At 33.7% G+C, this 27961-nt stretch overlaps 1 protein-coding gene across 7 annotated transcripts in view; it reads left to right on the forward strand.

Moving 5' to 3' along the window:
* LOC145268251 (FHF complex subunit HOOK-interacting protein 1B-like) overlaps positions 1 to 27961 on the forward strand; it is a 293884-nt gene that overhangs the window by 162680 nt on the left and 103243 nt on the right. For 3 of the 7 annotated variants that reach the window (XM_080123586.1, XM_080123590.1, XM_080123587.1), the window contains exon 5: positions 5403 to 5450. The exons of the other annotated variants lie outside the window; for them this stretch is intronic. In XM_080123586.1, coding sequence (XP_079979712.1) covers positions 5403 to 5450 — 48 coding nt within the window. The remainder of the gene's footprint in view (positions 1 to 5402; positions 5451 to 27961) is intronic. 7 annotated transcript variants of the gene reach the window in all.

Raw genomic sequence — 27961 nt, forward strand, 5'->3', positions numbered from 1 at the left:
CTGTTTTTAGCAGTTCCTGCCCAGATGTGGCAGCAGTACTCCATCCTTGGATGTAATTGGCTTTTATCTAGATAGAGAATTGCATCAGCAGTGAGATATTTTCTTGAACGGTAGAAGGATCCTACCATTTTTCCAGCGACCTTGACAACAGACTTGATGTACGTGTTCCATTTCAGGTCAGGAGTAAAGGTCAAGCCCAGAAGCTTATCAAAACATGGGGCTTCCCCTAGACGAGAACCACCCATTTCAATTGATGCCAGATGTGGATCAGAGCGTTGATGATGTAAAGATAGGAGCTTGGTTTTAGATGCATTAAAAGTAACCACTACCTTACACTCATTAACCTTTTTCCTTAAATGGCATTCAAGTCTTGATAAGTGGTGACTCCATTGTAAAAAAAAATTCTTTTTTTTTATTTGTCTGTCAGATTTCTGAACTAAAGATTCTATTCTGAAGCAATGCTACAATTCTCTAATGAAAGCATCTTGTTAAAACAAAAATTTTAAAGCTTCTTTTATGCTTGCATGTGGCTATTTGTGTTTGTTGTCCAGTAAGTCAGGAATTCAAAGATATCGTCTGCTTAATTGTAATAAAAAAAAAAAAATATGATAAATCTTCATCTCTAACTTCAACTTCAATCAGTAGCGTGTAGGTGGGTGCCCAATCATAATCAAGCTGTCTCTTTTTCTCATAAAATTTCTCAGTACTCGAACTTATACTTGTGTGTTTGGGGAATGCAATCAAAGCATTTGGGTTTGGCATTACTTAAGCAACCATCAGATCTGACATGTCACTGATCCCAGCATTAACCTGAAAAAGAAATCTTGAAAGATTAGAAATGTAAGAAAAAAATTTTTTTTTTTTAATTCTGAAATAAGATCACCCCCCCCCAACAAAAAACCTGTAATTCTAATAGTATTTTATAAATATTATTTTTAAATATTTCCCCTTTCCCTATAATTGTAAACATTATTTTCAGAATATTAGTCTTAATCAGTTACTGAATTGAAAAAAAATGAAAAAATGATAGGTACCTGTGACAGAAAAGAATGTCATATTCAAAAAAAATTGCTTAAATTGATCAAGTAGTTCTATTTTTATAAAGAAAATCATTTTTAAGCAAATTTGAGTTCCTCCAATGTTCCCTATGTTAAGAATGGTCTTCTAAAATCTCACAAGTTTAGAGTTATTTCCCTTGTTTTCAAAATGGCATCACAATGTTGTCACTGTTCGTTTGACCACAAAATTGATTTTCTTATTTAAAAATAAAATTATGTAATCAATTTATATGATTTTTGGTGTATGATATTTTCTTACCATCACTGGTATGTACATCATACATATTTTTCCTTATTTTTATTTTTTTTTGTTTAATGTAGAATGAATTCTAAACTAGCACTGAAGTTGCTGCTGAATGTGAATAGCTAAAATGCTACTTTTAGTCACAAGATTTGAGGAATAAAAAAAAACAAAAAATACACAAAGGAACAGTATTTTATTATTTTAGTTTTAAGCAATTCCCTTTCCTCAACTGTATTTTCTTACAATTAGTATTGTAAGAAATACCTCCTCCTCTGTTAATGAGGAAAATGAAGTCTATTTTTTTTTTTTTTTTTTTTTTTACTACGGCATCACTGATTATCAAGGTTCAAGGGCCACTTGGGGATAAGAGTAATGTGATAATCAGTAATGGTGAAATTTGGATTATTTAAGAGGACGGTTCAATAAGAACTTATTTACATCAAATTTAAAAATGACTATGTTATAGTGAGCTGGGTTGCAGCTCTGCAGTATTGTTTATTTTAATAAATATTATGTTTACAGAGAAAACGTATCAATAAAATTGTACTTTTAGGTGCATGTCTTGGGAGAAAAAAACCAAACAAAATAGTATTTTATTATATTTAGTTTTACATCCATTGTACATGCTGGCATGTGGACTTTCAAACTAGTCTATCTCTGGCCAGGTCTTTGTTTATCCACCTTTCTTTCAAATCCATCTGCATCACTTTCTCTCATGTTTACTTTGGTATTTTCCTATGAACTCACCTTGGTACCTTAACTGTTCTATATCTATTAACCCAATAACTCTCATTCATGCTTTAAATGTGACCATCCTATAAAAGTCTCCTGTTCTGCATGCATTTCTGTATACTGTTCAGATTTAATCTTCCTCCAAGTTTATAACATCTATGCCTGTCTTCAAGAGTAACATTACACATCAGTTGCGTTAACTCTCACTGGCCAGGTTTTACATACACACGCATATACATGCATGCATACACACATATACATGCATGCATACACATACACTCATTCATGCATACATACACATACATACACATATACACACAAAGATATACATACATACATACATGATGATTGCAACGTCTTGTCAAATGAGTGCCACTCCCTCAGACATTTAAAGTCCATGAGCCCAAACATGACTTTTTGTTTTGTTTTTTTAGTTCTACTGGTGAATTCACCCGCTCAAGCAGGCATGACACTGAAGATGGTCATTGAGATCAATTATTACATACTTCCAGCATTTCAAGCCTCCACGCGTCACAACTTTTCCATCGCCACAGGACCACTTTTATAGACAAATGCCTGAGGGAGTATCTATACACAGATGATGTTACAGAGTCTTAGCTTTGTACGACAGCTAAGTCTCTCTCTCTCTCATTTCAAAATGTTGAGATCCAGCAACAAGCAAGAGCAAGATAGCCAGCAACAAGTTAAACTGCAGACCAGCTTAATGTGGATACTGATCTCCCGCTTCATGGTTTTTTAAATCGGAGATTTGTTTCTCCTAGAAAGGTTGCCTTCACCACAGCTTACAAGAGTCCTCTCCACCCCAATACACACACACATACATACACACAAACACACACGGTGCTAGTTGGCCGTTGACCCCGAAAAAGGGTTCATTCGCCCTTTGAAAGGTCTTGTTTTTAATCCTTCAGGGAGACTAGTAACCCTCCTCACCAGACAAGTCTGGTGGGGGTACCAGTTTAGTCGCCGGTGACCTGACCATGAAGCAGATAGTACTGGGTTACATGGTACCAGTAGCATATGACATGACCTGACATACATACATACATACATACATACATACATATGCCTGATCAACACTTCTCTTGGTTGCCAGTGGCAATGCTGTGTTGCTTAGTACTGGCAAAAGTTCCCTGAACTTATTGCATTCTTGCTATCACACTAAATATTCCTTTCCTAATTATATTTTCTGAATATTAAATAATATCTCCCTCCTTGTTTATTAATTAGGAAAGAAAACATTGTTAGTAAATGGCAAAGTATTACACATCTACATTTGAATTATAACCATTATATTTATTCCAAAAACAACATTAAATAGCATATCTTTTTAAATATCTAAATGACTATACTTATATGACGTAAATAAAAAAAAAAAACAACATTTTCACTCACTCCACAATGCTATAAACATTTTTAAATGCCAACAACTTTTTTTTTATTCTGAAATAGAACAAAGACATCCTTTTCACAAGTTTTTTTTTTTTTGCAATATTCTCTAGGTATTTTCTTCAATTTAATCAATCATCCCAAGGAAGTTGAGAAATAAAAATGAAACATTGATGAACATATAACTTGTTCTTTTGTTTATCTCTCCGTGTGTTTATATATATATATATATATATATATATATATATATATATATATATATTATTATTATTTACTATAATAATCATTAAATACCTACAGACACTAGTGTTTCATCCTTTCATGCAGGGTGTCATGATTAACGCCAGTCGAGAGATTCAAACCTCGGCAACAGAAGTCATGTCTGGCTTCATTAGCAAGGACCTGAACCATTCGGCTACCATCAACCACAAGAGATACAGTTGAAATTTAAACATTTATTCTTATTAAATGCTTTTAACGTCAGTCAGTGATATAATCATTATATGACGATCTGCACATATGAGCCAAGTTGACCAACTTGATCATTAAACTTTTTGTCTGCAACTGGGTTCATAGTTATTGATGTTCAGATGTTGAATTGCACAAGTGTTGGTCACTGCAATCCTGTTCCTGTGTTGTACTTTCTGCATGTGTAATCTTTATTTATGCCCCAATTATGTGTTCAGTTTGCTGCATCATAAGCTTCTTGAAAGCTATGGTGATGTAGGTGTCCATCCATCCCCATAGCTTGAGCCCCTGAAGGGGCATAGGCCATCTATAACTTTGTAGATGCTTTTGTAGTGAGGAGTTGTTTTTTGGGGGGGATGAGGATACTGACACCACGCCCAACCTTCCCAGAAGGTACATACAGCACCTAGCCTTCCCAAATGGTTAACCATTTGGTACTGGTCAGGCTCAATTTTAACTTCGGTGATCTGGCGAGAACCGGTGCGTCAACATGATTCTGCCATACATTTATGTAGGTGTGGAAAGTGCGAATAACATGACAAGTTTTCAATTTGGTAACCATGTCATGTACTGTTAATTTTATTTTTATTTCGGACTATTAGTCTCATCTTTATTAGTTGTTGTTTTTGGATCTTTTTTTTTATTGGTTCACAACAATTAAGGAATAATATATATATATATGTCACGTACTGGTTTGGTGAATCACCAGTGAGTGCATGTGAAGCAAAATCAAACACAGGCAAGAGATGACTCCAATTATAGCATCCCTCCAGATCATCACATCACCTGCCACTTCTATAGTATGATCTGTAAAAGTCTAACAAGCCTAAAGAAGCCATATCTGCATTTTTCAGTAGGAGGTTTTAGATTAATATCACATATGCAAAAAGTAGTTATATTAGAAAATTAATAGACAGCCACTGTGTGTGTGTGTGTATGCATGCATATTTTTCTCAGGCACAAATGATTTTTTTCGTAGTTGACAAATAAAAAGTAGCCTCATAAAAGCGTCTAAATTATAATTTAGATTTTAATATTTCTAATAGTCTCCTGCTTGTTATAAAAAAATGTATTAATAAAAAAAAAAAATGAAGGAATATTAAAATGTTATAAAAAGCAGGACATTTTCAATTTTGTACAATGTTTGTTCTTTGTCTCAACATACAAGTTAGTCTGTACAAAATATCCCCACCAAATGACAAAGAAAACTATTGTTGCTTTTTTATAATCAACATAAACACATTCATCTCATCAACTAACAAGGGTTTGTTATAAAATGAAATCCTACATTATAGCATTTTTTTTTTGCGTTGAAAAAAGATTTTTTTCCATTTAAAAATTTTTTTACTTCATTTGAAAAAATAAATTTTTTCATTTAAAAGAATTTTTCTTTATTCAAAATTTTCTTTATTTTTTACACGTTTGTCTCCCATTTTTATTTTCTTTGTTTTACAATAACATAATTTTTCCTTTTTTTTCTAAAATAACAGGAACTTTTTTGTTTGCCAATAGATCTTCTTGATTCTCCTTGGTATATGGTCAGTATTTTCTAAAGGTGGATCTCTCGGCTGCCTTTCTATGACCCAATGCATGACCAAACTCTTTCCTCCAAGAAAAACAAAAACCTCTTTACCATTCTTTTTCTCTCACACCAAATTCTTAATACCTCTTTCTCCTGTTTTTCCTCTAATTTACCATTTTTGTTCTTGGTTTTTGCCACCAATTATATCCTGTTTGTTTCCCCCTGCTGTTCGATTTGTTTTTATAATTTACTCATTTATTTCATATGCTCCTTTATTTTAATCAATAATACCATTTACAAAAGAAATCTGCATTTGTATGTATATATTTACTTCCTTCCCACCACAGGAAAATGTGACGCATCAGAAGATGGGCAGAGGTCAAGCCAGCACCTCCAAAGTATGAGCACTCTGGCCTAACAAAAATTGCCTACACAGCCCTGTTGGCATTTTCAAGTCAGGCTGCCTCAGGCAATAAGCAAGGAATTTACTCCACTTAGATGGCAAGGCTTGGAAGTGTGGATCTCCTAGGTCAGGGGTTTTCAACTTTGCTTGGCCTATGCACCACTTTCACAATTTGTAAGAATTTCATCCCCCCCTCCTTTTCGCCTTTTCCAAGTGCGCTGCTTTGCTATTTCAAGTACTATGACAATACAAAGCTTCAGTAACTTTTTGGTTTTCTTTAAAATCTTCTGTTGAAAGCAGCTTCACCTTTTTGAAAGAATTTCCATGGTGTTAAAAAAAAAATGTTTGTTCTTGTCTTTGTGATGTGGATGAACATTTTGCAAATGTTGCTTCATCTTTACTGGTTTCATAGAATCATTTGTCAAAACTTTACAACAAATAATACACTGGGTTCTTTCTTCTCCATATGTGATGATGGATGTGAATCCATATTCAATATATGAATGATCATATTTTTTTCTTGTTTTTTTGATACTCATTATGGGTTCTGAATTCTGTAAATAAAAACAAGAAAAAGTTAAAACTATGAATGGAGTTGAAAATTCACCTCCTGAAAGCCCAAAGTTCACCCCCCCCCTCCCATTGAGAACTTATGTCTTAGGTAATATCCAGGATAAATACCTCAGTCTGGAGAGATAAAAGGCCTGTGAACTAGCCCAAAATCTGTCAGACTGATTGTCAAAAATGGATCCTATTACTATCTAAGTCTTCATGGAACCGAAACAATGAGGAAACCACACTCGTAATAAAAAATTAAGTGGAGGGTATTGTGTTTGTATATATTTAAGATTGTCATAAAGCTCTATTTGCATTTAGCACTTTTTAAATTAATACTTAGAAAATGTTTCCATAATGTTCTATTTTATATTTTTATGAATTTTAAATACTGAAATTTTTTATCAGTAGCCTGAGGAAATCTAAAGATTAGAATACATTTTTTATGGAAATCGCTCCAGACAATGTATGAAGCCACTTGATGTAAGAGGCTAAAAAAAGAAAATACTATTTCAAGGCCAGAAACTTATTAATGATAAGCATTAAATTGAATAGATCCTGACCCAGAAAATAGCAATTCAGAATGTGAGAACTAAAGGACAAAATAAGGGAAGCAAGAGTTACGTATGTGTGGAAGCCATTAAAAGATAAATTTTTATGGTTATAAAATTTGATTTTGTATTGATCACTTTTGAAATAAATAAAAAAAAATTTTTTTAATAATAAACACCTCAGGTATGCACACATTAAAACGGGGTCAACTATTAATTGGACACATTCAAAAGAGGTGTATTAACTGTACAAAACAGAATAATAGAAGAGGAAATAGAACTAGCCAGGCGATTGGCTGATGAATACAAAAGCTCTTTAGCAAGTATAGCAATGAAAATGATTGGTTGGCTGACTTAACTGGGTACCAACTATATATATAAACACACAAGATAGCATAAATTCTATTTGTTCTAGTCTGATGATTTCCTATGGGGATGAAACATGGAAAGTCCTGTGTAGCGTAATTGCCACATATTTTCCTAAACTACTGCATAGCTCTACTCACGTATTGAACATTCACGAAGTAAATATTGAAAATTGATACATAAAATATATCTCCTTGTAAGATTGTATGTAGATGAATAACATTTTATGTAAATATGCTCCTCTTCTTGGGTTTAGCACACTAGTAAGTGAAATAACAAAGTGGCGCTAGAATATAAATACAATGTTTTTTGTATAAACAAATGAAGCTTCTGGCATTTGTCAATGTTTATCATTGTGATAGCACCTACCTTAGCATCAACCAAATGACTGAGGGGGGTGGGTATAAGCACTGACTATCATCTAGGCAGTTGAGTTTCGATCCCAACTTGAGGCGCTTGTTTACTTGAACTGAAGAACGGTGTTACAGCAAAATAGTCTGTCTGTGATTGACATATACCTATCTATCAATATATATATATATATATATATATATATATATATATATATATTTTGAGAGATATATTGCTTCTGTCACCGAGTTTGAATCTATCGACTGGTGTTAATCATGACACTCTGCACTGATGATTCCCAAAAGGATGAAACACAAGTGTCTGTAGGTATTTAATAATTATTATAGTAAATAATTATGTCAGCCCCTTTAAGAAACTTGTTTCTTAGTGTTGAATACTTTCAATTGAATTAAAAGTCTGTCGATTTAGCTCTTATGCGCAGATCCTTATATAATGATTAGATCACTCTGACAGACGTTAAAAAGCATTTAAAAAATAAATGTTTAACTTTCAACAGCATTTCTTGCGGTTAATGGTAGCCGAATAGATTAGGTTTTTGCTAATGAAGCCAGGGATTGCTTCTGTTGCCGGGTTTGAATCTATCGACTGGTGTTAATCGTGACACCCTACACTGATGATTCTCAAAAGGATGATGCACTAGTGTCTGCAGGTATTTAATAATTACTATAGTAAATATATATATATAGTCACTTGCATACAGTACTGTTTCGCTGTATCACAGGTCATCAATGCAGCCTGACCAGCAACTACCTCAATCCAGGATTGAAGCTCGACTGCCCAGGCAACAGTTAGCGCTTTTCATCCTTATGCTATATATATATATATATATATATATATATATATATATATATATATATATATATATATTCTCAAAATATTTTGACAAGTAGAGTAAAAATGTATGATAGAATAATTCACCCATAGTAAATATAAAGTCGAAATAGACATTTAAATACTCCATATACTGTACTTATAAAGTATGCTATAAAATAAAATATTCCAACGATCATATGCCAGATATCATTGTGTTTGAAGTCTTAGAACTGATATAAATTAGCAATACACATGAAAAAATTGAAATGGCTTAAAATATTAAAAAGAGGTAATGAGCTAAGAAAGAATCTTTTTAAATTTTTAAAATCCTATTAAAATTAAGGAAGTATTTTTTGTGTTTCATGTTTTAATGTGTTTCTTTCTTTAAAATCATATGCATTTCGTCACATTTTTTACACTACTTTTTCAGTAAAAATGTTATATCTTTGTTAAAACACAAGATTAAGCAATGAAATTTGCTGCATAAGTGTCTTTTGTTGTGCAAGGAATCAGAATATATTCGTGGAAATCTCCAGAAATTAATGGTTTTCAAATAATCAGCAGTAAAGCACAAAATGTACTGCAATTTCTTAAAAATGCCATTAAAAGAAAAGAAATTAAGCACTCAAAGTTGAATTGTAATGCATCTTATGTACAAAAAAAATGAAATCTAAATCTAGGACTGTTTAAAAATGAATATATTGCAATATTTCTTTGGTATTATTGTAGATTACCACCTTCAATTACCCCCTCCCTCATTTGAGCACTTTTCCAAATATGTGATTCTACCTTTTAGACAATTACGCGTGAACACCCTGAAAAACTTTAATGAAAGATAAACAAAAATTATTTTACAATTTAATGTAAAATAATTCCTTATTTTGAGCCATTTTAGCATGTTAGGGCAGTTAACCATTTTTTTTCTATGAGAGATAAGTCCTGTGCAGTTTTTCTAAAGATAATTATGTGTGGTTGTAAGAGATTCTTTGTGCAATTATAGGAGGATGGAAAGGCTTGCCATTCCGACTTTGGTATAATGGTAGGGCTAAGGGAAATTATGTGTGAACATCCTGAAGACTTGATAGAAACAAAATAATTTTAGAATTTAGAGTGGGGATTGGTTTCACATGAATTTAATGTAAAAATAATTCACCATTTCAAGACCATTCTAGCGTTTTAGGACAGTTGACCAATTTATTTTTTATGGGAGATAAATCATGTGCAAGGGTTTATTATTTTTTTTATTTTATAGCTGCTTATATGTAGCTTGCAGGGAAATTTTGTTTGGTTTGGAGCTTGCCATTTGGACTTAGCTTTATTTTAGGGCTAAAAAAGGTTTTAGGAGGTTTGCCACTCGTACCTAGGGTTAGAGGTAGGATTAAGGCAGTTTTTGGAAGGGTTTTTAAGAGGGCATTTGACGCTCATATTTACAGTTAGTGGTTCATAATTATTGGCTTTTGAAAATTTTATGGCTTAAATTTTGAACATTAAATTACTTTTAAATATGTAAACTTAGGTAAAGAGGGTGTGAAACTTTACAAGAATTAAGACAGACAAAAATAAATTTTATTTAAAATAAGTAAAAGCATCTTAACAGAAAATTTGACATTTAGAAAAGTACCAAGTATTTTTTACCCATGTAATATCCCCCAAAAAAACTTTTGCTAAAGCTTTCTTTTTTAAAAAATTTTTTTTTTAATTACATTTTCACCCCAAACAAGGCACATTGCCACTTTAGTGTAGGGGGCTACTATCAGGGGCAACAACTACTGGGGTACTATGTAGGGATTTGGGCAGCAAGATGTCGGTTCACATTGTACTTGAACTTCTGCACGTCAGTACAGTTGGGGAAGCAGGGACCTGGAATGGAATTCCAAAGTCTAGCAGTTCTGGGGAAGAAACTACTTGAGTAGAAAGATTTTTTTACATCTAGGGATCTCTACAGTGTGGTGGTGGGATTTAGCAGCCTGTCGGGTTTGTCGGGGGTGTTCACGTCGTGAGGACACAAGTGCTTGCAGTTCATCAGAGCATTCACCATTAAAATACTTGTAGAACAGGCAGAGGGATGCAACGTTTCGTTGAAGGGACAGAGGCTGAAGCTTAGATGCCAGTTTAGGGCTTATCAGCTGACAAATATATCGCAAATTTTGCATGAATTTTATTTTTTATTTTTTAATTACGTTTCTTGTCCATTTAAATTAATTCTGGAAAAAAAAAAGTCAACAAAAAATCAGCTATTTACAGCTGTGCTATTGCTAATAGTATTGCTGCTGCTGTTACTGATAGTTTTTAGTAACAATTTTTTTCTGGGTATCATAATTTTAAAATGCTAGCTACTCAAGAGAAAACAGCATATAATTATACTTTTAATGAATAAAAACAGTAAAAAGATTGATTTATTTATTTAACAGTGGATGTTCGAAGAATTTTTTTCAAATTTTCATTACTTGTCGTGTTGAAGTGTTTTTTTTTTTTTTGTTTTTGTTTTTTCAACAAAAAAACGAATGGTCAAAAGTATTTCAGATAGCTCAAACTATTAAAAATGACGTCTCTTCTGAGTAGTTTGTAAATTTCATAACAAAACTCTTAAATGCAGTATGAGCATTTACAAATCGAGGGTGGAGTCTTTACAAAATCTTACTGAAAATGCTGTTTTATGATAACATGTTTATCACTTTATTTGCTTAAAACTCTTAAAATATATAATGTACATTATTACTTATTAATTCAGTTGAAAGCATATTCATTTCCGAACAAAATAGTGTTATGTTGAGGACCTAAAGTGCTTTGGTTTTTAAAATATGACTATTTTACAAAACCCCTTGAAATCTGTAATTATCCAAAGCATTTTATCGTCTGTATACTGCTATGTAAATAACTAGCCTGGTTGCCTGGCGTTGCCCGGGTGTATGGAGGTGTGTTAAGCAAAAAAAGAAGTAGGCAGGCAGGCTCGAACCTGTTACACAAAGGCAGAAAAGAAAGTGGAGGTGTGTGTAAGGGTGTGGGTTGAGCAAAAAGAAAAGGAAAATTGCGAGCACAAAAAAAAAAATAGTAATAAGCAGGCTCGAACCAGTAACGCGCCAGAGGAAAAAGAAGTTTAAAAAAAAAAAACTGCCTTACTGATGTGCCTTGTGCCTACATCTGTTCCTTTACAATTTAGGTAAAAAAAATTATTCAGGAAAAAAAAAAAAAAAATATGTTGTGTGTTAAATTTCATTGAAAAAAAAAAATCTAAATTTTTAAAAAATCAATGCTTTTTAGCTTTAAAAGGTTAAAAAAGAATTTGCTAAAAATTTGTTTTAAATTCTTCGTTATTTGTTTTATTTTATTGTTTATTCATTTTATTTATAATGTATTTAAGAAAATTTAAATACTGTGGGATTTCCATGCGTTCTGCCAGTATATATCATTATATATAGTATATGTGTGATACATATTATTATAGTATTATATATGTTATATATGTATTATTCTAGTCTAGGTGCCTGGCGTTGCCCGAGTGTTTGGAAGTGTGTGTTGAGCAAAACAAAAAAAAAAAAGTGGTAGTAGGCAGGCAGGCTCGAACTTGTGCTGCGAAGGTAGAGAGGAAAGTGAAAGAAAATCTGATATCTTAGCCAATGTCTCCATGATGCGACCAGAAGTCAAAAACGTTGAAATTAACTAAAGTCAATCCAACAGTGACGTGACTTGCTAAAATATTGGCGAAAAAAAACAACCTTTTCTTGTACAAAACAGCCAGGTTCAATGTGAAGGAATTAATGCTTTTGGCCAATTTGTCAATATTTGTCATCCGAGATGTTGAGCTTCAAAATGATACCAATCTTGTCAGGACTGTCGCCTCTGTCAAAAGGTTTTGTGAGACATACATACATTTAAACAGACAGGTGAGATTTATATTATAGATGTTGTATATATTTTTATTATATATATATATATATATTACTATATATATTATAGTGTTATATATGTTATATATATGTGTGTGTGTGTGTTATATACCTGATACCTGGTGACATACTGTCCACCAGGCTGCCGCCTCCTTTGAGATCTCCCACACAGAAAATCTGTGGAAGAAGCGTTGCAGGAGGAAGATTCGGGAAGCCTCAGCAGCCACAACTGACATGACTTTGGCCAGACTTGCTTGTCCCGCATAAGGCTTGTCAGCTACAAGCATGCCTGCAGTCAAACTGGACAACCCTCTTCATAGAATCTTTGTTTGTGAAGTATTGCCAAGAAGATATTTTATATATATGTTAGTAATTTATAAAATATATATGGCAATTAAGCTACACAGAATATTGCGTGTTCCATCCATGCTAGGATTCATCAGGCTTATGTGAGGAGTTTTGGTTGTCTCACATTTTTATATATGCACATTCTATTGTGTTTTTAGTTAGCCAATCAGCTTTCTAGTTTCCACCGCACCCTTCCTAATCAGCCAAAGAGCAGGCACTTACAGAACAAAGGCCCAGTTGACCTCCGGTTCAGCCCTTCCTTTGTGTGTGCTATTTTAGCGGGGAGTGTAGATATTTAGAGTTCTGACCTATTTTAAACCTAGGTGTAGTTATATATATACATGATAATTTATGTATCTTTATTTTATTTATTTTCTATTGTTATTAATTTGGATATTTTGTATCGCTATCCTAGAGTAAATTTTATCCTGTTAACACAGTTGTTTTCTATTTCTCTCCTACAGCTTAATAGATGTTGGGGTTCTTTAAAGTATAGGATAGCAAATTTTTCATGAAGGCATAATCTACATGGATCGTCTAGGTCTCTAGATATGTTTGCTTGTCTTACTATTTTCCATTCGACTACTGCCGAACATCCGCTTTCTTTGAGTTCCCAGTATTTGTTTGCTTGTTAGAGTTGTTTTCATTTGGTGTTTTTTTATTTTTGAATGTACTTTTATGGTCATAATATCGGGTTTTGAAATCTAAGGAAGTCATACCTACGTAATATTTCTTGTATAGTATAATATCTTATGTATAGTATTATGTATTTTATATATTGTTATATATATTACTATATATTATGCTATTATATATGTTATTATATATATTAGTTATATTATTTTATATATATATAGTCATCCACATACATTACTGCTTCACAGCGCATCAGTGCGACTAGACAAGCAACTACCTCAAGCCAGGATATATATATATATATATATATATATATATATATGTGTGTGTGTGTGTGTGTGTCAAAGAATATACTTATGAATTTTTTTACAATTTATTAAATTTTAAATTCCTTTATAAATTTCAAAGAATTCTGAATTCATTAATAAAATATTGTGCACAAGTTTTTGTAACTCATTTAAGTTTTATATTTAAATATTACTATATTAAAAAAATGTATATAATTGTGTGATAAACTTAGTTTATGAAATCCTTTTTTATCAAAAAAATTTCTAGAAGATTGGTGGATAAAACCAGGAGATAATGTGATTAAAAGATGTAGATGTTAAGCTGCATACAGACCAACAAACTCCATCAAAAACATACTCTCCTAGGTAATAAATGTTAAATATTTTCTATATAAAGGCCAGTTGTTTATGTGTAAGACAGACAAACTATGAGAGGTAGAGAAATGTGAGTATTACTATAACGACACACTTTTCAACCACTTCTATCTTTTTTCTTTTTATGATCCCAAGCATTGGTCTAGTGGTTTCCATCAATTCACTCTTTTTTATACCGCATTGTAATACAGCTTCGGTTTATTTTACTATACACATATTTGAAAAAATTGTTAAAAAAAAATACATAACAAATAAAACAAAATGGTGTTAAAAACACACCCAATAAATGTTACAGTGACAGTTTTATTGGGTGGGTTTCTAACACCATTTTGTTTTATTTCTTATTTTGAAGAAATCGCAGCCTTTTCTTGTTTGCTGGCAGCCTTCAACATTACGCGTTTTTTGAACCGAATAAACATTTTACATTAAATAAAAACACAAAAAAAATTATCCAGTTAGGTAGAAAAGTAACTTATCTTGCCTTTGATATCATTTATTTGTTATATATTTGTTTTTTTTTTACAACTTTATCGAATCTATGTGTATAGTAAAACAAACCTCAGCTTCCTATTCCAGTAGCTTCTATCTAAGAATTGTGGAACTCTCTTCCTGCTGACTATTTATAGCCTTGATCTTTTTAAGACTAAGACCAGTAGAAATGTCCTATCTTTTCTGAGAATCATGTTCTAGATCCTTACATCAAGTGGCTTCATGTCGTGTCTAGAGAGATTTTTATTAAAATTTAATCTAATTTTTTAAAAAATTAGATTAGAGACCCATAACTTTTATTTATACAGACATAGATGAATGTATGGCAAGCTCATCCTCTCTGACGTTGCATGCTGTCTTAGCATGGACTTCACAGAAATGGCTTTGTGGACATTCAGCTGATTTTGACTCAATAGTCAGTATGCTTTTTTTTTTTTCTTTTTTTTTTGTTAAAGCCATGGAACAAGCTGCCGAAATCTATGATCAACCATCCAAACAATTCAAGGCAGTGTTGTATGCATTGAGACTGCTGATTATCGGATAATTAACCATGTACATGACTCCCTCTCTCCTCTCTTTTATAGCTCACTTTTACATGACTTTAGCTGTGCTAATATTTTTCCAATATATTGAACTAGCCTGGGTGTCCAGCCGTGCCCAGGTGTTTGGAGCTGTGTGTTGAGCAAAAAAAAAAGTGGTTGTGGGTAGGCAAGCTCCAACCCGTACCACAAAGGAGGAAAAGAACGTGAAAAAAACGTGACGTCTTTGTCATTGCATCCATCACCAAACCGGAAGTGGCGAAGGTTAATCAATCAAAACGAGGGGATGACTTTCAAAAATATCGGCGAAAAAAAAGCGACCCCCCCCTCCCCTTGTAGAAAAGTGCCCAGTTGAGGGTGAATAAATTAATGTTTTTAGCTAATTTTTCGATATTTGTCTTCCGAACGGTTGAGCTTCAAAACGATATCTATTTTGTAAAAATGTGTCGCCTCTGTTTAGTTTTAGGTAGACATACAAACATACATACATACATTTAAACACAGGTGAGATTTATATTATAGATTACATCATAAAGGTGTTAGATGAAAATACATATTAATCTAATATATGAAAGGCTATATGTCTGTCTCCATATTTTCAAACTCTATCTCTTCCAAATCTAAAAGTTGCAGAGTGGCAGTAGGGGCCTCAAATGATTGAACTTTTCATGGACCATTTTTTTATGGGTCTTTAGCCGGTTAAAATACTTTTTAAGGGTTCAAAAATGTGTCAGAATCGAAAAAATTGTCATACATTTTGTACATTCATCTTGGTTTATTTTTTATTTTTATAATCATTTATATTTGTGTCACGTTGGTACAGTGGTAACGTCACCAGCCTTCAATGTTACAGTTTGACTTTTGGTTTCGATTCCAGCTGATGGCATTCAAATACTTTTTATTTTACGTTTGAAATCATAACTCTATAATAATAATTACAAAATCTGAACAAATTAAAATATCATAATTAAGTATATTTTACAACCGGGCAAAGCCCCACTAGTAATATATTATATATATATATATAATTGTGATTAGTTTTTTTTTTTTTTTTTGGAAAAAGAAATCGAGCAGAGTGCTCAATTAAAAAGAAAATCCGAAGATATCCGAAAAATAAGAGCGTATTTATATTTTGTATTTTGCGTACAGAAAGTTGTTAGATGAGATAGGTCATTGATACCATCGGTTTTAAGCATCTTTCCTCCAGGCCCATAGTAACTAACACATGTATGGAATAAAATTAAGTATGTATGAATGGCATTTCGGCAGGCGTTCACAGCGGACATTCAAAGTATTTGTTAACTCTAACTATTTATCCTCATATAAAGGCAAGTTTAAAATTTTGTATCTATAAAAACATTGTGAAAAACAAAACAAAAACGTGAAGGATTCAAATGTGTGAATGAACAAAGAAATTTTGATGTGAAACCAGCTTTCTTTTACAGTTTATACATAAATAAAACAAGGTGACTTTGTTCAAGCGTTTTGTTTGTTTTTTTCTTTCTCTATTGAATATGATTTTAATTACAGAAAATAAAAAAAGTATGAGAATTTCATCTGGGCTATCGTCAAAAACAAAATATCAACTTACTATTAAAGGTGCCAGGTGTTGCCTTGGTGCAATACCTACAAAACTGAAAGTTTAGAACAATTGTTTTTATTGCTACTAAAACTCTGAAAACAATGAACGCTTTTTCTTTTTTTTTAAATTGTCTTTTTTTTTTTTTAATTAATAAGTTAGTATTTATCAAGGCTGAAAGCCATTCGAGGATAAGGGTTAATGAGATAGATTATCAGTTGAATGATGAATATTATGATAGGATTAAAAATGAGGAATGAACAAAATTCGATTATCCATGAGGACTGTTGAAATTGAAGACAAATATGTTGTCTGTGGGGAGGCAATCTTGTGATAATGTTTCACAGATGGGAAGTTCTTGGAAGAAACATAGTCTCCTATAATTTAAAAACCAAATCACTAGTGGATTTTCTCTTTTGGCCCCCAAATCAACAAAATCTAGGCCATTTCTAAAATGGCTTTTTACCTGTTGACGGTGGGATGTTGCTGTTCTGTGCAGTTCTAGGAGGTCCACCCTTAGTAGTAGTATTAGTAGTATTATTAGTATATTAGTAGTAGTAACAGTAAAAAAAATTATAAAGTGGTTATACCACTAGAGGATGTGTCTTTGACAATCAGTTCGACATGGGTTCTGTTTCGTCCGAAGAGGTCCACCTTTCCAGGGTTTACGTTTACCTTCGTTTAGTTTATCACTAATCACCTGAAACCTTCTTACCGGGGAATTCTTGTCTAAACTTGTGACTAGGAGGTAAATAAATACTCCTATGTTACTTGTATACAGCATAATCACGTTGACACTATTTCTCATTAGATCACCAAAGTTAAGCAACAATGAACCTGATCAGTACCAAATGGGTGACCAATTTGGGAATGCCAGGCACTGTATGTAGGAAGGTGTAGAGACCTTCCTGCAAGAGTTGCAAAAACCTAACATTGTCATCTCCCCCAAATGGGGATATACATGCAATTGGAGGCCGCTTGTGAATTTTATACTTCTATAGAACTTCTTCCTTTGGATGAAGTCAGGTTAAACCCACCTAGGATTAGTGCTGCAGTTTCATTTCATTTTTCAATGTTACTTGAAACTGGCTGACTAAAATTAATTCTCAGCTTTGCCATTTTTAAAAAACACCTGAGTTGATTGTTTAAGCTTAAAAACTAATGAAAAGGAAATATCGCATGATTTAATATTTTATACTTTATTTTGGAATGTGCATGAAATGTTTGATAATTAACTCCATTGGTGACTCCATTTTGAAGATTCTTTTTCACTTCTGTTCATTGATTTGTCTTTTTCTTTTCTTTTTAGAACTATTATAGAAAAAAATACTGGTTTGAGTTCAACAAACCCACACACATACACTATAGTCAGCAAGATTTATTACATAAGAAATAATACAGAAATAAACCAGATTGTAAGAAGAAAATCTTTCTCCTTCCAGATTTATCTGAAATGCACAATATTTCAGGAATTTAACCCCTTTCACAAGTATTTCTGTTTTTTTTTTTTTTTTTCCCAGCTACTCTCTGCTTTGTGCAAATATTTGTGTGCAAGATTGTTGATATAAACAACTGCAACAAATGATGCATTGCACCAAGTTAAAGACTAAATATTACATAATAAAATACGTATGGCATTCTATAATTTTATTTTTGTATACAGTTGTAAGGTGTGATGCACTTCATTTAATATTGCGAACTCCACTATTTTTACATACTTTAGCTTATTTCTTATGCAATAGATATTGCAGATGAAAATGTGTGTGCGTGTATATGGTCCTGTATGTGGTCTTGTGGTCTGTCTTCTGTGTGTATGGTCCTATGTGTATGTGCGGTCTTACGTATGGTCTTGTGTGCATGTGGTCCTGTGTGTGTGTGTGTGTGTGTGTGTGTGTGTTTGACTTAACACTGATCCAAAATAGAATTTTGACTTCTTTTCTAGAATAGTGGCTCCCATGAGAAATACTGTTTATCTTTAATCTAGGATCACAAATTTACTCAAATTTATCGAAAAAATATAAAAGTTCAACAAGTCATCCAAAAGAATGCTTAAAAGATGTGTACATCCATACACTGTTTGAATGTTTAGTCGACTATAACTATAAACTTGCATATGGTAGTCCTCATCACTACCTCCTTTTGACTGGATGTTCCATGTAGCATTATCTGGGACAGAAAATGAGTCACAATGCTCTATGGCCTGTAAACACAAATATGAGCCAGAAATGACTTTCTCTTGAACATCTAAAAAATGCAGAAGCAATTTAAGAATTCCATTTAAAAAATTGGTTTTGAATTGAAAACCATGTTTAATTTTAAAAGTTTCTGATAGATAGCTAATCTGAGATAATGTATAGAGTTCCTTGTGTGAAGACGAAAAATTATGTGCAAGAATTCAAAAAAGATCCAATATTTTTATGGAGTGATTCCGGTTTCTGATTGGTTACTAGCAGAGCATGGCTCCATTTGATTGGTCAGTTCCTATCATCAGTATATATGAGTAGAACCTTCCAATTTTCTTTAATCATACCCTCACATTTTATCAAAAATATTGCCACAATCATCAACACAAATATTTTTGGCAACTATCAAATCTTTTTTTCTCTGATAGAGATCCATAAAAGTAGCTGTTGATTAGCTGAAATCTGAAGCACATAGTACCAATGTCGGTGTGCCTCAATAATCTATCCTGAGCCCAGACCTCTTCCTGATCTACACTAATGATCTTCCTAGTCACGTTTTGAGATCATTTGTTGACATCTACGCAAATGACACAACTCTGTGGCAGCACATTGAAGAGCATTGGTGATCAACATCTCACTGATTATCTTTTTTCTGATCTGGAACACATGTAATGGGAGAAAAAGTGGTTTGTCACTTCCAACACGTCTAAAGTCAAACTTCTCTCTTTCTATTAATAATGCCGGGATCCTTGTTTTGCTCCCATCAAAATGAATGGATCTCTCCTTGAAACTCCTTACTTTTATAAGCTCTTAGGTCTGACTTTTACTCCAGGCCTAAAATGGAAAACTTACATCAAATCTGTTGCTAGGACCACTAGAAAAATTGCTAGATCATTCTACTGCTCCAAGGAGGAACCGGACTTCTGATACAAACCGATACCTCTATAAGAGTCAGGTATGTCCCAAGATGGAGTACTGCTGCCATCTCTGGGGAAGTGTCTTCAAAAAATTCAGAATAAACTCCAAAATCAAATGGGAGATAACCTTTGCCATTTTTTTTTTACGCCCCCTTTCTCACACAAACACTATTATGGCATGTGTTCTTCAGAATTGTCTAATCTATTCACTGTTTCCTTTGTCCAAGCTCGTTTAATACATTGGTCTAATGGCTTTCACAAATTTGCTGTTTTATACCTCATTATAATACAGCTTCCTATTCCAGTAGCTTCTTTCCAAGAACTGCAGACTTATGGAACTTTCTTCCTGCTGACTGTATCCCTCTGATCTATAGCTTTGTTTATGATGTTTAAGGCTCCTAAAATTCGTACGAGAATTGTCTGCAAGGTGCAATGGTTAGAGTAGTTGGAAAAATCAATTGTAAAGTGCTATTCTCCTGAAGGTTGTAGGTTCAATTCTCAGTGTGGGCGACCAAAAAATACAATTGCGAATTGCTTAAGATCTCTATATTATTCGACGAAGACATTGCCCTTTCAGATGTCACTGGTTTGATGCTGCTGAGAAAAGTTTTAAGCAGACCTATAAACATACATACATACATACATACATACATTGATTTAAACAGACAGGTGACCTAATAGAAGAAGATGGGTAAATGTTTCATTTTGTTTTCAGTTGTAGAAAATTCAAAGTTTCCATATTCATGTAAAGTTAGTTTCATGTTTTTTTTTAGTTATTGTAAAAATAGAAAGCATGATGTTTTTGAATTGAGTAAAACTTGAAATGAGTCCTTTTTTTTTTATTCTACTATAATGTAAATTTACAAATTTTTGTGAAAAAAAAAAAAAAGTAGTAGCAAAGAAAACTAGTTTAAAATTAAAACAGAATTACCTCCCTTAGATTTGATTGGTTGAAATTCAGAGCAGCGTTTAGCATAAAAAAAAAAAAAAAAAAAAAAAAAATTATCCACTGTAATAACGAGGAGCACGTTTACTCCCAATGTTGTTTTGCTACAAACTATCCTCGGGGCACAGCCATTTTTAATTGGTATGGGATGAATTGCAGAGAATAGATAATGCTGTAATTTTTGTTAGTTTTCTTTTATATATTTTATTACAACAAAAAGGTGTTGTTTAGAGTCTTAAGTTGTCCAACAGGTTTCTTTAACCTTACAGGCATTTTTCTTTCTTTTTTTTTTTTTTTACCTACATGTAGTCAATGATATAATGTTTTTGTTTATCTTATACTTTTTACAATTCATTTAAAGCAAAAATGATATTACCAGAGACTCTCCTGTGAAACTATGCATATATTTGACCGAAAATATTGACATGTTTATTAATACCAATACTATATATACTACAACCATTACACGTTCTACTACTACTACTAACAATACTACTGGCAAAACTATTACTGCTATGAAAACCAATATTTATAGTAGCTATATTAGATTTCGTTTAGTCAGTTTTTCTGTTCCCCTTTTTTGGGGTGGGAGGACTACTGGGCCAATGTGTCTGAAATTTTATATAGACCTTTATGATAAGGTGCAGCAAACTAAGTATTATTGTATTGGTTTTATGCACAGTTAGGGATTAGTATTTAATGAAAAAAATGAGTGCAAATTTAATCATATTCAGTTACAAAGCATTCATTCTAAGTCAACAGTTTATAACTTTTGCACATTCTTAACTGGCTAAAAAGTCTAGTTACTAATACTAGTAAAAATGTGACCAACACCACCGTCATCATCACTACTTTAATTATCACAATCACAATTATTACCACTATTATCATTAATACCACAAACTATTATCACCACCAGAATTACTGCTATTATCATTTCCACCATAAACACTGCTATTATTACCACCACCACCACGACTACTACTATTATTACTACAATTACGACCATTGCTACCATTACAATTATCACTTCCACTACTATTACCATTACTGAACTGACCAAAGCAGCACTCACCATAGGTGGGTTAAACAGAGTTCCTCCAAAGGAAAAACTTTCATGGAAATATCAAATTTATAAGTGATCCTCAGCCGCTTTTATATCCCCATTATGAGAAATGGTGATAGGCTTTTGCAGGAAAGTGTTGACATCCTCCTATATGCAGTACCTGCTATTCCCAAGTGGTCACCCATCTGGTACTGACCAGGTTCAGTGTTGCTTAACTTCAGTGATTTAATGAGAACTAGTGTATCAACAGGATTATGTCATACATACTATTACCATTAACAATACAATTGTTACCATTGACATTATTACTATTATCAATATCACTCTACCAACAATGATATCACCACTATTGCGATCACTGTTAATACTATTGCTACCAGTATTACGTCTAAGTATGAGATAGCTTTTGATTTGTATCAAACACACTTTTGAATTGATTAGAAAAAAAAATCTCTACAAAAAAGAAACCAAAAAATGAAATGATTTATACTTTAAGGCTTCAATATTTATGAGATGAAATATTATTTGTCGATCATTGATTCATTGAAAATGATGCCTCGTTCCTCAATCTTTTAATTTTTCTTTTCTTTTTTTATTTATTGCATAATCTTTGGCCATGAGCTTCTTCTACAAAACTAAAATTTATTTGCACTTTTAGTGCATGAATTTATTTCGATTTTTGCATTAATTCCTTCACCCTCAACTGGCCACTTTTCTACAAGGATTGCCTTTTTCGCCAATATTTTCGAAAGTCATCCCCTCTCTTCAATTGACTAATTTTAAATTAAACCTTCGCCACTTCCGGTTTGGTGATGGATGCAATGTCAAAAACGTCACTTTTTTTTCACATTCTTTTCCTCCTTTGCAGTATGGGTTCGAGCCCACTTGCCTACTACTACCACATTTTTTTTTTTTTTTACCTCCAGACACCTGAGCAAAATCATATAAGGGCAAAATGGACGCAAGGGGTTTGTGTATGTCCACGAAAGGTTTTTTGCGTTGGGATTCTCGCGTCAGATTCCGGGAGAAGTTTTCTTATACTTCCTAGATCGTAATATCTCAGATTTGCAAATGGACATCGTCTCTTTTTTTTTGATTGAGTTTTACAAAATTCCCTCGTTTCGAGTGTTTGTTTGTCTTTTTCATATAAATAAAGTGAAACTAATCAAATGCAAACACACAAATGCCTGGCCTTCAAGCCGGGTAGTATCAGTTCTGTTATTGGTCCTTGGTCGATGTAGGGGAAATAGTTCATACTGAGACAATTACTATTTATTTAGATCCTGGCAGAGTGCCCTCTTTTTGGGGGAGCTGGTCTTCCCCCACATTAAAAATGACCTTATGTCTAATTTGCTTTTGTGGGGAAGCAAATAAATACTAAGACAGAAAGTGGGAAGCTTAACTGGCCAAAGGCCAGGTTTTAAAGCAGCGTTCATTTCTGTACATGCATGGTGACTCCTTTGATTCTTAAGTTAATTATCAACTCATTGAATTCACCATACTCTTTGGCCTAATGGTTAGCGAGGAAGACTATTACCCTATGTTTTCAAGTTAGATTCCACCTCTCTCTCTCTATCTTTTTTTTTTACTTTTCTCATGTTCTTTTCCTTCTTCACTGTTTGGGTTCGAGCCTGCCTACCACTTTTTTATTTTTTTTTTCTCAACAAACATCTCCAAACACCTGGATAACGCTGGGCACCCAGGCTGGTTATCTATAATATAAAAGCGAAAATGGGTGTATGTTTGTGTGTGTGTGCATTTTTTTTTTGTATGTCTGTCAAAGACTTTTTTGGAGGGGTCCCTTGGGGGAGGGAGTCACTGTTTCTTAGAACTTTTTATATACTCCCTAGATTATAATGTCTGATTTATGAAAGGAGGTCGTCTGAATCTTTTATTTCAGCAACTTTTATGTTACAAAATTTGTGCTATGATTTCATTTTCTCTACTACTATGGCGTGATGTTTGACCTAGAAAACCACACGTTGACGTTCGTTTAACCACCTGCTTTTTTTAACGTTTAATTGCAACCATTATCACTTTTCTGTCCTCGTAGCATTGTGGTAAGTTATCAGACTATTCACCTCAAGGCTTCAGGTTCGAGCCTACCTACTGACCAAAACTTTTTTTTTCTTTTACACGGACAAACACCCGGGCAACGCCGGGCACCCCCGCTAGTCTATAATATAAATCTCAAACGTCTGTTAATGTGTATGTATGTTTGTATGTCTCGCTAAAACTTTCGACACCTGTGATCAACACTGACAAAATTTATATAGTTTTAAAGTTCAGTCTCTCGGATGACAAATATCCAAAAATTGACCAAAAACATTCATTCTTTCACTGTCAACTGGCCTGTTTTTACAAGGAAGGGTTACTTTTTTTGTCAACATTTTGGCAAAGTCATCATATGCTTTGCAATGAGTAAGCTTAATTTGAATGGTGGCGACGTCATTTGTATCGATGGGTGTGGGGACTAAAGTATTCATTTTTTTTCACTTCATTTTCCTCTTAAAGTTCCAGGCTTGAGTCTGTCTACTACTTTTTTTTTTTTTTTTTTTCGTTTGCGTGGGTACTTGCTGTGACTTTCATTTTTTTATTTTTAGAAGGTTGGTAAATTTAAAAAAAATCTTTTTTAGGACTTCGTTGCTCAATACCCTTACTATAAAACCTCTCTACACCCAGGTAATGCTAGGTACCCCTGCTAGGTATCTATAAGATGGGCATCACAACAGCAACAGTGGTTGAACCTGGTCCGAATTAGATTATTTAAGAGGATCAACAATGTGACGTTTTCAATTGAGTGAAACCGTGGTATAGCTGGTACTGAAAGATTCAGCCTCTAGGCCAAGATATTTGCTATAAAATCACCAGGCCCTTATTGCACTGGCAATTTTGACCACAGTCGACTACAGCAAGTGGGCCACCCTCACTGTGTATGTAAAGAAAAAATCTAAGGATATCAGTCTCTGCAAACTTCTCGACTGGGTTGAATTCAGCACTTATAGCTCATCATTACCTGCTACCCAGCCTCGAGGAAGTGTTTACTAAACTAAATGGAGGGAAAATATTCTCAAAAATAGATCTGACTGAAGCATACTTACAAATTCCTGTTGAAGAAGAAAGCTCAAAACTTTTTTATATTGCCACTCATAAGGGACTATTTAAATTCAATAGGTTAACTTTCAGAATCAAAGTCACACTAGCTATCTTTCAACAGATAATTGATACAATGTTGAGTGGCCTTGATTTTTCCATTGGATACTTGGACGATATTCTAATGAAAAGCAAAGTAGCAGAGCAACATAGAAAACCCGTTTTTCAAGTATTCGAAAGGATAAATGAGTATAACTTCACACTTAAAGAAACTAAATGTGAATTTTCCTTAACAAAATAAAGTACTTACAGCAGATAATAGACAAAAATGGTAGACAGTCAAATCCAGACAGGTTCATAACGATAAAAAATATGATTGAGCCACACAATGTAACATTGCAAGGTTTTTAGGTTGAACAAATTCTTTGTTCCCAGTATGCACACATTGCATGCACCTTTAAACGAACTACTTAGGAAGGGCAGAGTTTGGAACTGGACTGTAGAATGCAAGATGGCGTTCGAAAAGCTGAAAGAGGTGCTCACATAGGAACCATTCCTGACTCACTGCAACCCAGATTTTGACATTATCATTGCAAGTGACGCAAGTACATATGGAATTGGTGCGTGGATCCTGCATAAAATACTGGATGGCTCTACAAAACCTATAGCACACGCATCGAAAACCCTACTATCTGCGGAAAGGAATTATTCCCAGATAGAGAAAGAATCATTAAGTATCATTTTTGTGGGAACAAGATTCCAGATACCTGCATGGACGACACTTCAAATTACAGATCGAAAGCCGCTAATCTCTATCTTTGGCTCGCTCGAAGAAAGGGTCGCATACACATACACCAAACAAGCTCCAAGGATGGGGAACAATCCTATTGAATTACAACTTTGATATAGAGTTCCTTCCATCAAAGAAGTTAGGACATGCGGATGGCCTATCCTGGTTAATACCAGGGACTGGTGGACCACTAGATTCTATTCAACACTGTGAAAAAACTCCCTGCTACCCTGGACAATATAAGAAAAGCCGAAAACAATGACTTTATAAGAGAAACCAAGGAAAAACTGCAGACTGAACAAGTAGCAGAGGTTTTCTCAGCGACCCTCCAAAAGAAAATCTGAAAGGATTTTCACACGGGACACCCTGGTGGCACCAGGATGAAAAGTTTAATGCATTCATACGTGTAGTGGAAAAACCTGGATAAGGATATTGAAGAAAAGATGAAAGCATGCAGGGGATGTGCACTAGCTGCTAAAGCTCCACCAATTTAATTTAACCCATGGCCCAAAGCGAACTATCCATGATACATTTGATGGACAGTACTACCTCATAGTAGTCGAGTTTCTCAAAGTGGCCAGCGGTCTTTAGATGTAAAAGTCTGACTACTAACTTCACTATAAAAACAATTCATGAGTTATTTCCACGGTTTGGAGTGATCGACTGCTTAGTGTCAGATAATAGCACTCGGTTTACATCCAGGGACTTCGAAGAGTTCATGGAGGATTTCCAAGTGAACCACATCACAACTCTAACATACCACCACAGGTCAAATGGACAGGCTGAAAGATTTGTGGAAACCTTGAATAAGGCTTTGAAAAAGCTTTGAAACAATTTCTTCAGGTGTACCAGATATCTCCTAACAAGAATACACCATCTCAGATGTCTCCGGCAGAAATGATGTTCACTAGAAAAATATGGCCAGTCTTTAATAAATTATTACTAAAACAGGTAAAACCTGCAAAGACAACTGTTCACAAGAAATACATGCCAGGAGAAAAAATATTTTTCCAGATGTACAAGAATAAGACTTTCTGGGAACAGAGAATGATCAAGAACAGGATCTACATGGCGGAAGGACCACATGCAGAAGATACTCGAACCAGATATGCAAATGCACTTCAGACAAGTCAAGTGAAACTTCACCAGAAGAGTTGACGCGTTTGATCTTAAACTGCCTCAAACAATTACCGGAATATGTCCTTCCAGCAGAAAAAGGAAACTGATGGACCCCTTGGAGGGCAACCCGAGAAAGAAAAACTATAGGAATATTTCGGGAAAATAAATCTTCAGAGATGGGTGTTCTGAGGTAGTTGACACCTCTACATCCATGGACAATATGGATTCGTCTGGCTTATATAATACCAGACATTTCTACCTTCGAGAAGAGAGTACACCTGTAGTTTAACCGCTCCCAGTGAACTCCAGGACTCTTTTACCTTATAATTGTGACCTCTTAAACTGAACTACAACAGTAAGCTAGAAAGAAGCCCCATAGTACTGTTCCATAAACAGACAGTTCTTGGAAAGAAACTTTGCTCATGGAAATTCTGTTTAGTTTTAGATACATAAAGTGGATCATGAATATAATCGATCCAAGAAGTGAACAAAATCGGGAATTATAATTGGTTTGGCAAGAATAATTTCCATTTCAATACGAGATTCTGAAGATTGCAATTTGCAAATATTAAACCTGTTTTAATTCTTATCTGCTTCAAGAATGCTTCGCAGAAAATGCACTTTGGCAAGTAGTTGCAACTTGGAAATATCCACAAAATTATTGGTGTGTGTGTGTACATGTATACATATCACAGAATCACTAGTGTATGTATACATTTGGGTCTGTATGTATATATTGATGTACGTTAAGTAAGCAATTATGATGGTATGAAATGCAGATTTATTCAGTTTCGTCTTAATTTGTTTGTTTTTTATTTTTATTTTTCGATGCAAATTTTCTTCTGCTTCTCGTCTGATGGCAAAATGGGATGAAAAAAAAAAATGAAAAGAATCAATAATGCAAAACCAGGATGAAAAAAGAATTACATCTTTGCTATCAGGAACTTAATTATTGATTATTATCAATCTATTTGGAAGGGAAATCAATTCCTCCTTTATTGAATGATCTTCAACAACCAATTAATTCATAAATATGTGAGCATCTATACAAACACGCACGCACACACACACACACACACACACATGTGTATGTGTGTATATTGTTTTTAAAATATGATTATCCACTGCTACGTGTTTAGTCGTCTACGACTCATCAGATTGGCTGAATCTAGCGAGATTTTAAATCAGGACCTCATCTTAAGAAGCCTAAACT

Source organism: Euprymna scolopes, chromosome 43 (assembly GCF_053919585.1).
Source record: "Euprymna scolopes isolate OS-2025 chromosome 43, ASM5391958v1, whole genome shotgun sequence".
NCBI lineage: Eukaryota > Metazoa > Mollusca > Cephalopoda > Sepiida > Sepiolidae > Euprymna > Euprymna scolopes.